Below are 15,883 nucleotides of genomic sequence, written 5' to 3' on the forward strand. Positions count from 1 at the left end.
GAGAAATGGAAACAAAAGAAGATTCAGATAAAAGGTGGCTTCACTTTGAAATGCTCCCCCACATAGAATGGTCTTTAGACAAAGTACAGCAGGCTAGAAAGCACAAGTATCTAGACACTTACCACCTCTATTCAACAGCAACAGCAGCTTCTCTGTGAAAATCTTGACGTTGGAGACCTTGCATAAGGCTTTCATGATTAAGTTGTTTGCCGGGACTGTGAAAGGATAAAATACATGTTCTTGGTTAAATAGATGCTGGGCAACAAGCTTCAGTTCAGAATCTTGATCTATTGGAAAATAGATACGTGTTGTATGGACCATTCATAGCTGGCCTTTTGTATAAGCAGCTATATATTTATGCATCTCATCTAGAGCCCTTGACTTTAAATCTCTGTATGTGTGTTCTGATAGTCTGCACTATATGAAATCACTAAGTAGGTGAAGTTCCATTACAAAATATATTTGATTTATATTTTTATTGGGAACCCAGATTATTAAATGGGCTAGAGTCTTTTCAATATTATGGCACTTTATTATTTTATTTTATTTTATTCACTTCAATGTACTTTTTTATTTATAAATCTTTCATTTTCATTTTTTCAGTGCAAATGGTTTAGCATAGTCTGGAACATGTTAATAAGATAACAAAGTAATATTAACAGGCACTTAACAGGTCCAATCGTAGTTACGACATATAATAACATTGCGCAGTTATGAGTGCGCTAGGCAGTTATAAGGTTTCATCATGTGTTAGGAACTTCAAAATTTAGGTTGTAACATGTTATACTGTTCATACATTTCTCGTTCGAGGTAGACTAGCTGTGTGTGAGACTCTTGGTGAGGTGTCTGGCATCAAATTAAGCTATGAAGGTAAGTGTGGTGTCTTAGTCACTTGCGCCTAAAGAGATCGCTTGGACTATCACGCATTGGGTAGTCTACTAAAATGTGACAGCACTCTAAATGAATAACTATGGAATAGACTAGGTAAAAGCCATCATGTGTGTAGCGTGAGAATAGTTGCTTGGGACCACTCTTTGTGGACGGAGCAATTAGTGTGATGCTTTATCCAGTATGTTGAGGGTGCTCAATGTAAGTGCTTCCCTGAGGGTCTTACCCCTTTACCATGTAAGTCATTTCCTGAGGGTATTACCCCTTTACCATGGGGGGAAGAGATATATCATCTGAGTGGTGAGCGATCGCCGAAACCGGCGGGGTTTGTGTTCTCCATGCTGGAGGCAAAAGAGCCCTGGTAGTACGGGCTTGTGGCAGAAACAAGCAGAAACTAAACAAACAGAAACTATAAAACATAGAGAGATATGGGTTTGCTGGTCTTAAGAGTTCAAGCCTTATGTCGTGGAGCTTCTCTCATCTCCCGGTGTTGAGGTACGTGTGGTGTCAGCAGCCTGGAGGTGGGGACTTAGTGAGCTCGGTTTGGTAGTGATACGATTAGAGAGTCCCAAGGTTGCTCGCAGGGTAGGTCCCTTCCTGGGGTCAAAGATTTTGTATGTTTTACCGGCTTTGGTGACCCACAATGACCGTGGGGTGGACCATCTGTATGGGAGTCCCGCCATCTGGAGGTGGATGGTAATAGGCTGCATGCTCTTTAGCCAAAGTAGTGTGGCTCTGCTTAAGTCCTGAAAAAATGCTATTTGGCTCCATTCAAAATCATAAGGCGTCTGTCCTTTAAGTACTGCCATTAAGGCCATCTTATCAGATAGGGTTTGACATCTTAGGATAATGCCATCAAATGTGAAATGTTTGGCTTGTTTCGTGGGTAGTAGTGAGGTCACTAGGCGCCTGATGAAGTGTGTTCTTCCAGAGGCACAGACCCTGATACCCCCGATTTTTAAGTTTTTCCTTCTACCTCTGTCGTTCAGCAGGGTAACTTGCCGGATGAGGTTATCATGTGAGGCTTGCAGTTGGCGCACCGTGTTGTTTAGAGAATCCATGCCTTGTTTTATGCCCTGTATCTCTTCTTCTGTGGCTTGGGTGCGGGTTTGCACTGCTTGTACCTCAGTTGCAAAAACCTTCAAGTCTGCTTCCCACATATGTCTCAGGTTTAGTTGTAGCCCAGTCAGCATGTCCTGAATGTCCTGTTTAGTGGCAGGGATAGGGCGTCCAGTAGCCTGTGTAGTCTACCCTGGTAGCCAGGCTCTGTGTGGAATCCCTGTCTATGGATTGCGTGGGGGAGGCCTCCGGGGGAGCCAGAGACTGGGCCAGCAGGAGAGATTGCAGCATGAGACTGATGTTGCGTTGCGGTTTGGTTGCGAGCATGGTAATTTTTTGTGACCGTTGCCCCATCTACTCAAGAGTATGGGGTTCGGTGTGTGGAATCTAGGATTGCAGCTGCACTCCCCTCTGGTAATCCTCCGGCGAACTCCAGGGGTTGTTCCACTCTGCGGTAGGCCTTTGCAGCTGTATTTCTTGCCCGGGGAGTGAAAGAAAGGACAGGATCGACAGGATGCCCCGCGTGTGTATCCAACTTGTTCGTCTGTGGATGGACGGTAGGTCGGCCGTTAATTAGCAGATTGTATGCTTGTTGCTTAACTGGTGAAATTGGCAACTGCTCTGGTTTGCCGCTAAGCTCCACCTCCCCACTACAAATGTATTTTTAATGAGTTAATTGCACATATAGGAAGTTTGATTCTGCATTTTTTTATTTTACACTAGAATGATAATGAAGAGGAGTATGATTTGAAACTTTGTAACTTTTTTTGCGTTACATGGACAATAAACATTTAAAATTGACTTAGGGGACTTTTTTAAAATTTATGCATACCCCTTTTTAATTTTTGGGCTGGTACACAAATTTAGGGTTAGTGCAGATACTTCCCCCCCATGATGAGATATAGTGACTATAAAACTGCTAGCCATCCTGCTTCGTTATGTTTTGCATGAACTTTGCTTCAGTTAATGGATGCTGGCTCTTTTATAGAGTAACAGAGAATGGGAGTAGTAAAGGGTATTATCACAGCTTTGTCGGGTGAATTACATCTAAAGGGTTAAAGGAAATTCAGTATAGTCAAATCATTCCTACCTGTACAAACACACACAAACACTTGAATGTTATGTTCAATGAGACATACTGAGCTCACACCTGGTATATGAAGGTTAAAAGCCAGAAGCACATTGATAAACAGGTCCGGCAGCTGCTCCGTAACATCAGATGGCAAACCGTTCTCAATAACGTCCAACAGGAACTGGACAAACTGGGAGTTCAGATGTTCTGTTCACAACAAGAGTAACATAGATGTGTTTATATTCACAGCTGGTGCATGACTCATGTCTCGGTTCAATGATTGTGAGCACTATGAACATAACATATGTCACAACTCATGAACTGGATCAAAACAAATCATCACCAATGCCAGAAGGAGATTTAAAGCATGCCTGAAGGAAGAAAGACAGTGCCGCCTTTACTAAACAAGTTCCATGAGCAACGCATGCCCCTGACGGCCACCGGCATGGTGCAAGTTAATCCATCGTTTCCACATCTGTATAGTTGGCAGGCCTTTCCGCTGAAACAGCTGCCTTATGAAAAACATACTAGCAATCAACTAGAATTATGGGTATGAATATTGCTAAAGTAAAGTAAAAAACTAAAATAAAAAAATATTGCTTTTCTAATTGAAAGTAGAAAATTTGTAGCACTCACATATAAGTTGTCTTTTTAAAGTGTCTGCAACTGATAATTTTTTGTTGCACTTAGAATTTGATACATTTAAATATTACTTAACCCCTTAAGGACACATGAAATGTGTGACATGTCATGATTCCCTTTTATTGCAGAGTTTTGGTCCTTAAGGGGGTTAAAGAGGCTCTGGGAAACTTTAATTTAGAGGTCACCTAAGTGGCTACAGTACGCTGTAGCTGTACCCAGTGCGTCCTTTAAATGCTATGACTTTTGTGTGACGATGTTAAAAAACAAAACAAAAAAAAAAAACATACCTGTTTTTACAACCAGGGCAACATTGTGTAACCATGATGTTCCAGGCATATGTACAGAAAGTCTGTATGATGCATGCACATTATTTTAAAAGTGATGTGCCTGCATGTACAGCATTTCAGAGGTAATGTAATTTATATGGCAGGATGGCAGGACAGGTAATTAATGAACTTTAAAGCTGCAGTGATTTTTAGAAAAATAAAAGCACAACCCAAAGCTAATCTTAAATTGATTATTGAGTTCTGCAAACATCTAACTGGCATTAAGTGAGATTATTGTAACGAAAGAGCTCCCCCTCTGGGACTCTTCAGTATGGCGTCTAAAACATCCGGCAATTGCATTGTAGACTAGGTTTTATTCTGACACTTAGGGCAACAAACAAAGTTACAGTGCTACAAGGGAACGTCACTCAAAGTCACCTAGAAGTGAAAAAAAAAGGAAATGTTTAAAACATACTATAATGGATACTTACCATAATGGTGGTATGGAAGAGGCTCTCCCATAGAGAAAATCATCGATAAGACTAAAGCAGAGTAACACATCTTCTGGTGCTCTGGAAGGGGAGACAATACAACTACATTTAACCAAAGCATTTACAATCAAAATTTTTATGATATTTTTGTGTTTATACTTATGAAACACAGGCATCATATAGATTGATGATCTTTGGCAATCCAATGCTTTCCCATAGGAAGGCATTGGGAGAATGAATGCATGTGCACTCAGAGTTAACTCCAATAAGTGAATTCTACTTAAAGGAACACTATAGTTACCTGAACAACTTCAGCTTAATGAGGTTGTTCAGGTGAGAACTATAGCTCCCTGCAGCCTCTCTCATGTAAACACATTGATTTAGTATCTCCCCCCTCTGCATGCAGACACTGAACTTTCCTCATAGAGATTCATTGATTCAGTTCATCTCTATGAGGAGATGCTGATTGGCCAGGGCTGTGTTTGAATTGTGCTGGCTCTGCCCCTGATCTGCCTCTTTGTCAGTCTCAGCCAATCCTATGGGGAAGCACTGTAATTGGATCAGACCATCACATGTTTGCAGACTGCTTGTTTTTCCGGAGTCTAACAGCATGCAGATTTACAGCTTCTGGCTTGAATACAGTAAGATATTTAATATATTTATGGAGGCATCAGGGGCCCAGGGGGGCTAGATTGTCGTGTTAACACTATAGGGTCAGGAATACATGTAGTTGTACTATACAGTATAAATGTATCTCCTGGCCCAACCATCGGCACTGAGTATATACAATTAGAAGGAGGAAAGCAGCCCCCTGATATTGGCATATAAAGATCCAGTATACAATGATACTTATCCAATTTGTGTCTCCAAAAATAAAAACAAAAAAGATTTATTGTAATTCATTCACAGTTAAATGGAGACAACAAAACTTGGAATTAAAAGGATATGCCAAATAATTAATCAAAGTGAGGAGTCTATGGGTGCCATAACCCACTCTGCCGGACCTAGCAGTGATGAATCTCTAGGTCAGGTTGAGTGGATGGATGTAGTGGCAATCAATGTGTAGGTGTACAGGCAATTAAGGAAGCACAAGTGAGTGTCTATAGTGGCAATGACTCCACCCTGTAACACCTAGTTAGAACACATATATAGTCATAACTTAAGCTGTCTCTCCTGAAAATCAAAGGAGGGAATTCTCACTTAATAAGCCAATATTACAATAGCAGGTACAGTTGGAGAAGCAAAAGTATAGTCCCTACTACTCCTAAGATAGACACCTTCAAGGGTGTTCTATACTATCCCTATAGGAAAGAGAGAGGTGACAGGCAGAGATTACCTAAATGTGTATCTGCTAAATAAATATATGAGTCCATAGACATGGATATGATCCCTATCCCTCCTAAGGTAGACACCTTTGAGGGTGTTCTATTCAATCCCTAATAGGAAAAAAGGAGACAGCAAAATAGAAATTGCCTAGAGGGTGTATCTGCAACATAGGCAAAAATCCGTAGAAAGTAGAGGTGTATACCCTGCAACTCCTAGAAAACACCTTCGAGGGTGTTCTATGCTGTCCCTATCAAAAGGAGGGAGAAAACAAATAGAGGCAGCTATATGGCTACAGACAAGACTCCATCAGTGCTGAGAGTTTAAAGTGAATTAAATAAAACACCTAGTGCTACCATAGTGACATACTGTGAAAATAAAATAAAATGACTAAGGTCTAAACCTTAGTCATTTTATTTTTATTTTATTTTCACAGTATGTCACTATGGTAGCACTAGGTGTTTTATTTAATTCACTTTAAACTCTCAGCACTGATGGAGTCTTGTCTGTAGCCATATAGCTGCCTCTAGTTGTTTTCTCCCTCCTTTTGATAGGGACAGCATAGAACACCCTCGAAGGTGTTTTCTAGGAGTTGCAGGGTATACACCTCTACTTTCTACGGATTTTTGCCTATGTTGCAGATACACCCTCTAGGCAATTTCTATTTTGCTGTCTCCTTTTTTCCTATTAGGGATTGAATAGAACACCCTCAAAGGTGTCTACCTTAGGAGGGATAGGGATCATATCCATGTCTATGGACTCATATATTTATTTAGCAGATACACATTTAGGTAATCTCTGCCTGTCACCTCTCTCTTTCCTATAGGGATAGTATAGAACACCCTTGAAGGTGTCTATCTTAGGAGTAGTAGGGACTATACTTTTGCTTCTCCAACTGTACCTGCTATTGTAATATTGGCTTATTAAGTGAGAATTCCCTCCTTTGATTTTCAGGAGAGACAGCTTAAGTTATGACTATATATGTGTTCTAACTAGGTGTTACAGGGTGCAGTCATTGCCACTATAGACACTCACTTGTGCTTCCTTAATTGCCTGTATACCTACACATTGATTGCCACTACATCCATCCACTCAACCTGACCTAGAGATTCATCACTGCTAGGTCCGGCAGAGTGGGTTATGGCACCCATAGACTCCTCACTTTGATTAATTATTTGGCATATCCTTTTAATTCCAAGTTTTGTTGTCTCCATTTAACTGTGAATGAATTACAATAAATCTTTTTTGTTTTTATTTTTGGAGACACAAATTGGATAAGTATCATTGTATACTGGATCTTTATATGCCAATATCAGGGGGCTGCTTTCCTCCTTCTAATTGTATATACTCAGTGCCGATGGTTGGGCCAGGAGATACATTTATACTGTATAGTATTCTTAAATATATTAAAACCAGACTTCGACTCTCATTTTTTTGAGTTTCGAATAATTTTTCGTTGACTTTATAACTTTATTTCGGGTACAAGCCCTATTTGGTGGATCTGGAACCATCACTCTGACCTCAGTGCGTCCTATTCCTCCTCTTGTATGAGGCATAGATGCACTTTTTCTATCTTATTTAATACATGTAGTTGCACTGGTGACTATAGTGTCCCTTTAAGAACACTATAGTATTAGGAAAACAAATGTTTATTCCTAATGCTACAGTGCCCTGGTGGCTGTTTAAAGGGACACTATAGTCACCTGAACAACTTCAGCTTAATTAAGCAGTTTTGGTGTATAGAACATGCCCCTGCAGCCTCACTGCTCAATCCTCTGCCATTTAGGAGTTAAATCCCTTTGTTCATGAACCCTAGTCACACCTCCCTGCATGTGACTTGCACAGCCTTCCATAAACACTTCCTGTATAGAGAGCCCTATTTAGGCTTTCTTTATTGCAAGTTCTGTTTAATTAAGATTTTCTTATCCCCTGCTATGTTAATAGCTTGCTATACCCTACAAGAGCCTCCTGTATGTGATTCAAGTTCAATTTAGAGATTGAGATACAATTATTTAAGGTAAATTACATCTGTTTGAAAGTGAAACCAGTTTTTTTTTCATGCAGGCTCTGTCAATCATAGCCAGGGGAGGTGTGGCTAGGGCTGCATAAACAGAAACAGTGATTTAACTCCTAAATGACAGTGAATTGAGCAGTGAAATTGCAGGGGAATGATCTATACACTAAAACTGCTTTATTTAGCTAAAGTAATTTAGGTGACTATAGTGTTCCTTTAAGGAAGATGAAATATTTTTTTATACTTTTTTGGGTGGTATTTTACTCATCTTTTCTCCCTCGCAATATTGGTCTCCATGCTGCCGTCCACATTCTTGGCTGATGTTATTAAGACAATGATCTCAGGGAAACCAATATTTTCCCCATAGGAAAGCATTTGGAGACTAGCGCCTATGCAGGGCAAAATGCTGCGGGAAGTAACAAAACTTGACAATGGTATCTCCACCTTTTGTCATGTTAGAGATTTACCATAAGACAAAGCAGGGGCTATCTTGAAAATTATATTATTTCACAGTCTTTGTGAGCATTCCATAACAGTTTTACACTTGTGAAATTCTCAAAATAGTTTTGGGGGTGCCAAAGCCACTTTCAGAGCACATAAAACATAACAGTGCACAAAGGCATAGAGAACCAGCATGAACCAGATTACTATAAAATCACATTATAGTGAAGACTATCTCACAAAGTGTGCAATTGTCCTGACTTTAGGAATACTTCATATTTCTAGAATTGAAACCTATTTTCAACACTTACAGGTCATGCATTACATGTCACATAATGAGAAGCACACCACTAATTCAAGTCAAACAATTTAAAAAAATGAAAAAGGGAAATATATCCAAAACTGTCACACTAAAGGATACTCAAGCACACTATTTACTTTTTGCCACACATATCCATTCACAATCCCATCTTAACTTCCCAATTCTTAGTGGATTCAAGTACAGCTTGAGTACAGATGTGCCCCCCTGCCCCTCAAAACTTTTCCCTTGCTTTTATAAAATTTGCAGAGCAAAAGGGGATGTGTTCAGACTTGATTTTTTTGCACATGCAATTGTATTGTTGGAAAAGTACAGATTTCCAGGGGTGTGGTATTCGTTTTGTTTGGAAAATGTATCACCTATATACATGCCTGAGTGAAAGATTTGCCTTAAAAGAGAGTGTTATTCTTCAGAATCATGATGAAAAGCTGCCATAATCTAGACCAGAAGAGGCCAAAATTGAGAAAATGTGTCAAAAAGTATAATTAGATCAGAAGGGGCTATGAATGACAGCAATGGACATCTGCTTGAAATTCTGCTATCTTGTCATTTCTTGATATTCTACCATTGCTTAGGTGATAAAATCCTAAAATCCATTCCAAAGTTTAAAGAAAACTGACTGATGGAAGGCTTTACAAGATATATATGAGATCTATTGTTAGAAACAACATTACAGCTCCATGAAAGCCACATGGCTCAGTTATTAATTTCAATGATTTCCTATCAGCTACAATACATTTCTCTCAGCTGGTGTCCCTGTGCATACATTATTGATAGCTTTTTGATATAGAAAGCATCAGAAAAGGCAAGCAGCATGTACAAACCAGCAACAAATGCAATTAGCAATGGAAAGGGCAAGAAAGAAGTTCTATTTCATGCGCCTTTAGGGATAATTGGAGTGGCTTGTGTGAACCAGTTATCCCAAAGTAACACGACTGTAAACATTTTTATGTGGACCTAAAAATTTCAGTAGGAGCTGCTGAACGCCCTCACAAGGCATTGAGTGATAATACTCATAGAACAGTGGAAAGAGGGGCTCTGTGGGAACATGTTCTGTACCTCCATCCCTGTTTATAGTCAGGCGCATAGATTCTAGGGTTCAAAGGTTGGAGAATATGCACAGGGGTGCAGTCCTTAGTGCTGGGTGGGACCTAGATGGGAATCCACATGAGACTCCACTCCCTATAACGATGCAATTTATATCAAAGGAGTCCTGATCTGGAATCTGTGCCATGTAATTCACAATAGTTAAAGCCTACATGACACAATTAAGATGTTACAAAGGTGGCAGTGCTGAGAATGGCCCGCTATAGACGTTTGCATGCCATGGGAATAATCTTAGTCTGTAACTAGTTATAAATAAAGAAGATGAGACAGGAATGTAGTTAATTATTGCAAACAGTGGTGGGAAAATGTACGCTATAAGCTAAACAGAAGATATATAGATATCTTTCTACCTGATACCTAGTTTATTCACGTACATCCTCAAATCTGTACTGTACCTGTGCTGGGAAGGTAGCTATATACAAAGCACTTATTTCCCTAGAATGCACTGCACATGTATTCCTAGCAGCCAGGGTATACACTTTATATGATTTGAGAGCAAATGTATCCGCTATCCTCAAATGTGCTTATTTTATTACATTTAGAAGGGGAGGGGAAAATATTTCTAATGACTAGAAAAAGAATTGTAGAAATTTGGCCATTTATCAGCAGGCTGTCTTTCCTCTTACCTGATAGTATAAAATATTTAATTTGCAGAACATTTGCCATTATTTTAGCAAATTATGCAATTTATCAATTGTTAGAGCCATGTACCATTACTCCGCTAAGACCAAACTTAAGTAATATACTTGGAAACAGTGAGATGATTTTCTAGGAAGTCCTTGACTATTCAGCTCCAGTAGTGGTTAGATTGCCGCATAATTCATTTCACTATAATACGTATTTGACTATTACTAAACAGTGAAATTCAGCCAAACTGATTACGCATAGTTTTAATTTTGCCAAATTTCCTGGAAGAAAAGAGCCCCCCTAATAATCTGTTGATTGCACCATAGTGCACCCATAATGTACGGTTTGAGATTCCAGATTGCATTACGAGCATACACAATGTACTTCATGTTAATTGTTAATGTACTTCCCATTTCTTGGCTTCTGTTAAAACATTTAACTAGGTCTACATATCAAAAAACAAGTTTAAACTGCTGACAAGATGACAAGAAGCTAAATATGGAAAATCAGGCCCACATACAAAGTAAAGAAGTGTAAAACTAAAAATTAAAGTAAGTAGTAAAGTAAGGGGTGCAGAATGTCCTTTACGAGAGGATGTCAGCAACGGATTACCCTATCTATTCCTCACACAGACACCAGGATGGATGATACAAACTTTCTATATTATAAACTGTTCAAAGACTTTGTCAGTCTCCTCTTGTCTCCACTGCACAGAAAAACAAACATTCATGTGGGAATCTGCCCCTCTTGCAAGTCACAAATTTGGCATTAAAACACTAATTCAAAGGGAATTCAGGGAATTAACTTTAGGGATTAGTGGCAAGATGTTTACACTCCAATGGAGTAAGCATTTCAAGCAATTAACACAGATTCCAGTCACATAACATTTTCATATTATCGCAGGATAAGTGGTAATGTGTATTTGCCAAAAGTGCATGACAACCTGTTCCCAAGGTAGAACTTCCATACTTCAAAAAGACCTTACACCATTTAACCAGTTGGCTTAGCCTTATTAACTATTCGATTGTGATCCCGGGAGTGGAAGGACTTAAGATTTCATATTCCTTTATTGAACAAGGCCACAGACTGTTTCAAGAAGAGTAAAATGGATTATGACGAAGTAAGAGATGCAGCCGCCAGCCACTGATTCCAAAGACTACAATTAGATTAGCTTGTCTGAGAGTCAAGGTCACCTTATATCAATACATCAAAGGAGAAAAAACAAAACAAGAATATAAACATCCCCTCTACCCCCCCCCCCCCTTTCAAAATTAGAAGTGCTACTTATGTAGCGTTTATGATTCCTTCCTGCCTTTTGTTAAAGACAGGCATAAGAAGACAGACTTTGGTTTGCATGTGCCATTATTCCTACAGACGAAAGGAGGAGAGCAAATTTTTGGAATTGGGCAGGAAATAGAATGTATTTGTACAAACCTATTGTATTTAGTTTTAATATTCTTCATGTGCCTTTTTGGAGCTGTAACATGAATAGTATGTGCTCAGCACTCAGACTGTAGAGTCAAGCTCCAGTGACCTCTTACTGTGAGTCACCTCTGACCCTTTGCGCAGCCATCGTAAAAGAATTGCTCCCTCCTGTCTATTTGTTAACTGTCAGCATGCTGGTGATGTGTGCAATGCATTATATGTGCTGCTCACCAATCAGGCTCTTGCCAAAAAAACAAAACAAAACAATTATAATATTAACCAAGTAGCACTTGGCATTTATATAATTTCATAGCTAAAGATAATATTTTAATGATAATTATGATTATCCAGATGAAAAGGTTAAGGGCACCAGGCCCTAAAAGCATATGACTAGTTGATTTGCCACCAACCTATGACCTTGGCCAAGCTGATTACCACATACTTTCTGAATCATAAAAGCATCACATTAAATCAGAACAAAGTAGCAAATAGAGGAATGTGCCCCCAATGTCATTAATATTTATAACCAAATACAAATCAGCAATAATTACAAAAATTAGGTGATAAATTCACCAAATAAAACATTACAAGCTCCTTGACAAAACACACCTACAGCTTCAAGGATTTTTTCATTCTAGGTACAATAGTTATCAGTGTTACGCTCTGAACGGCTGTCTATGATTTATACATTTACCTTTCATTTCTCCCAGATTATTAGTACAAACCTTTCTATCTCACAAGGAAACTGCAGCTTCTCGATCATTTATTTACGCGAAAAGCATGTGCCTTCATGTCGTGTGATGATTTACACGTAATCAGGTTCTATAGATTTAGACTGTGGACAGGCGTCCGTGAAATGTATGGCACATCAGGGGAACGCTCGGGCTTTTATCATTCGGTGACGAACATTGACAGAACAATACATACATAAAGACTGCACTTTATCTCCACGCTCCTATTAAAGAATAGTGAATAAAAATCTATGAAAGCAGAAACTAAAAGAGCCATCAGGGGTTCTGCTGTATTGTCCACTATGCAAAAATCTTGCAGTTTCTATTCTTAAATGCTTATTTGAGTGAAACCTTTCATTGTACAGTCAAAAAAAAAGTGATGGTTCTCAAATGCTGAGGGCACCAACAGCAGAAAGCTTACAATTAAAGTACAATTAAAGGTAATGTTTTTCTGTGAAAACAGAGTGCTAGACTACAAAGGGAGGCAAAAACCCCAGATAGATACTAGCCAGTTATCAGCGTATAGATTGTTTTTAGAAATGGAGCTATAGATACGAGTGCAGTTCAAGCTCCTCCACAGAAAGCTATAAGGTAACCACATAGAAACGTATGGTGTTTGACTTGTGTATATTCACCCAGTGAGCATACTCCATACCTGTACTTTTATGAAAAGGAGAAACATGGCTTCCCCTGTGATAAATATCTGAGTGAATGGTTGGGCTTACAGCTGCAGTAAAACAAAAGCACAACGGAACAGAGGATACCTAATGCACTGTACATTGTGAATGGAGCATAAGTTCTAATGGTACATTGAGGGTCCCTTCAATATACATATATTTTCTTATTAACTAAGAAATGAACAGATTTGACAAGGAATGCATTGTGATTTCCCAATGCCCAAATCAGCATTAAGAATTCTTCCCAGGGGCGGAGCCTGACTGCTGAACGGATCAGGCGTGTCTCGTCTGAGCTCCAGACTCTGTTACCTAAATTCCAGAGCTAACTGCGGGCCACATGCTAATATGACCCTAAGAGGTACTCATCTTGCTAAGCAGACACTGGTGAACCCGGTGATACCCAACACAAGCCCATTCAGAGCTGGATTACCCGGACTGAGGCCTACTCAATATAAGAATAAAAAGGTATAAACAATATACCAGCGAGTGGAGCGCTATAATGAATATTAATATAAATAATGAGGGGGTATACTCACCCCTCCAACATAGTGATACAATGTGTCCAAATGTACATACAAAAGTAAAACAACAAAAAGAGAGAATATAGTGCAGATGGTTTACAAAAATAAAAAATGAATAATAGTAGCAATTGGTTGAAACCACTCACGTGGGTTGGAGCCTATAAGCTATTTGCTCCGTAAGTGACTCCTTTTTGCTCTTGAGGCTCCAACCCACGTGAGTGGTTTCAACCAATTGCTACTATTATTCATTTTTGTAAACCATCTGCACTAGATTCTCTCTTTTTGTTGTTTTACTTTGTATGTACATTTGGACACATTGTATCACTATGTTGGAGGGGTGAGTATACCCCCTCATTATTTATATTAATATTCATTATAGCACTCCACTCGCTGGTATATTGTTTATACCTTTTTATTCTTATATTTTGCACTTTATTGTGGATTAAGGTATTCCACTTTTTGTGTTGAGCTGCTTTTATTCAGGCACTTTAGTATATCACTCACTATCTTAGTAAGGGATAGTTATTGTTTTCTCTGAGGCCTACTCAAGCTTGAGCTGGGGTGAGACGGCCGCTCTCACAGTTCTAGTGTTCTAGGCACATAGCTGTCTCCCCCTCCCTGCCCCGGACTGGTGAGGGTTATCCCGGTCCCCACTGCAGCTTTCGTGCACCGACGCATGCCCTAGACAGGGCACATGTGGGCAGAAACAACACTGTCTGTCAGAGATCTTTGACACCTTCTGGGCTCCTGTTCCTCAACAGCGTTACAATTACACACACGCGGCCTACCCGGGCCGAAGACCAACAGGGATACGATCCCAGGACATCGACTACAGGGAAGAACTCTGTCTCTAGCATGAGCTCCCAAGTTCGTGGACAATGGATGCAGGACTTCAGGATGGCCGGGGCGACGGGGGGGGGCACTGTTCGGACTCTGACTCATAATGCCGCTCAACACCCTTCACCTACCACCGAACCAGGGCATCAGCTGACTCGATCCAGCACCCATTAAGCCCCCAGATAGCCAATACCGGGACTCGCTTACTGGACGGCCCTGGACGGCCTACCTCTCCAGGTTTTCTTTATTTGCTCATCTCGATCACCATCTTGCTAGAGTATAGAAAGAAAGGAGGAGGAGACCGCGCCCCAGAATGTAGAATTAAAAATCGTAAACGTACACAAGTCTTTTGTGGTGTTATATATACAATTGACCTCAAAAACAAAAGGACATGAAGGAACAATAGTGCAATATGTTATATTCAGTGAGTAAGTGTTCGAATACTCTTATATGGTATCACTCACATTTGCCAGAGCAAACTCAGAGTTCAGCTGTTCGTGCACGTGGATGGAACAATCCCCGTCTAAGGATATATGCAGAAATTGGCATCTTTGGTAGTCTCAGGCAAAGTGCAGTATGTAGGTCATATATAAAAAGAGACAGAGAAATAATCCAATAGTGAAGTAAGTACTTATAGATGTTAAAAAGAAAATAAAGTAAAGTAATGTACTCACATGAACTTGCTCTAGTGTGTACAGCATGGGTGGTATAATTCCCACCTGGAAATATGATGGTAACCAGGAAATAAAAAAAAAAATCGAAGATATAGAGTAAAAAAATTTTAAACGTCGAAAATGTACCATTTATTAACAAAAGCAATAAAAATCTATGTAGTGTCTTTAAAAGAGTCCCACTTTACGCGTTTCACCTGTGGAGGCTTCTTCTTCAGAATTGTGGGTTAAGTCCTGGTTGCATTCCTTTATATAGGTAGTCTATTAATGGTAATTATCTCATGGTGTACGACAGGTATCATTTTCTGTTTCCTGTAAACACTATTGGAACGCACAAGTCACACCGGAAGTGACGCCGCGTTTAATAGAGTGGTAATCTATGTGTTCCACTGTGGAAGGCAAAGAAATAAATATAAAAATATAAGAAAAAATTTAAAAGATGAGAATTAGATCCCGAATTCATAGTGAAACTCTTAATACTATTTGTGCATTTTAAATTCCAATTTTTTTAAGAGTTTTTATGTGCATATAGTGACATAAAACAAATAAAAATTTGAAATGGACAAATGACTATTAAGTGCATATGGTGGCATCAAGCATATTATATAATATAAAACAGGAAAGGTGATAAACCTTACATAAAAGGAAAATGCAGATTTCTGAGTTGGCTCTGGCAAATGTGAGTGATACCATATAAGAGTACTCGAACACTTACTCACTGAATATAACATATTGCACTATTGTTCCTTCATGTCCTTTTGTTTTAGAGGTC

At 39.3% G+C, this 15,883-nt stretch overlaps 1 protein-coding gene across 1 annotated transcript in view; it reads right to left on the minus strand.

The window, feature by feature from the left end:
* Positions 1-15,883, minus strand: part of NCKIPSD (NCK interacting protein with SH3 domain) — a 105,505-nt gene that overhangs the window by 4,354 nt on the left and 85,268 nt on the right. Inside the window, exons 9-11 of the mRNA XM_063426225.1 lie at positions 4,419-4,499; positions 3,098-3,226; positions 123-215 (exon numbers count right to left, since the gene is read on the minus strand). Of these exons, the coding sequence (XP_063282295.1) occupies positions 123-215; positions 3,098-3,226; positions 4,419-4,499 (303 nt within the window). The remainder of the gene's footprint in view (positions 1-122; positions 216-3,097; positions 3,227-4,418; positions 4,500-15,883) is intronic.

Source organism: Pelobates fuscus, chromosome 7 (assembly GCF_036172605.1).
Source record: "Pelobates fuscus isolate aPelFus1 chromosome 7, aPelFus1.pri, whole genome shotgun sequence".
Taxonomy (NCBI): domain Eukaryota; kingdom Metazoa; phylum Chordata; class Amphibia; order Anura; family Pelobatidae; genus Pelobates; species Pelobates fuscus.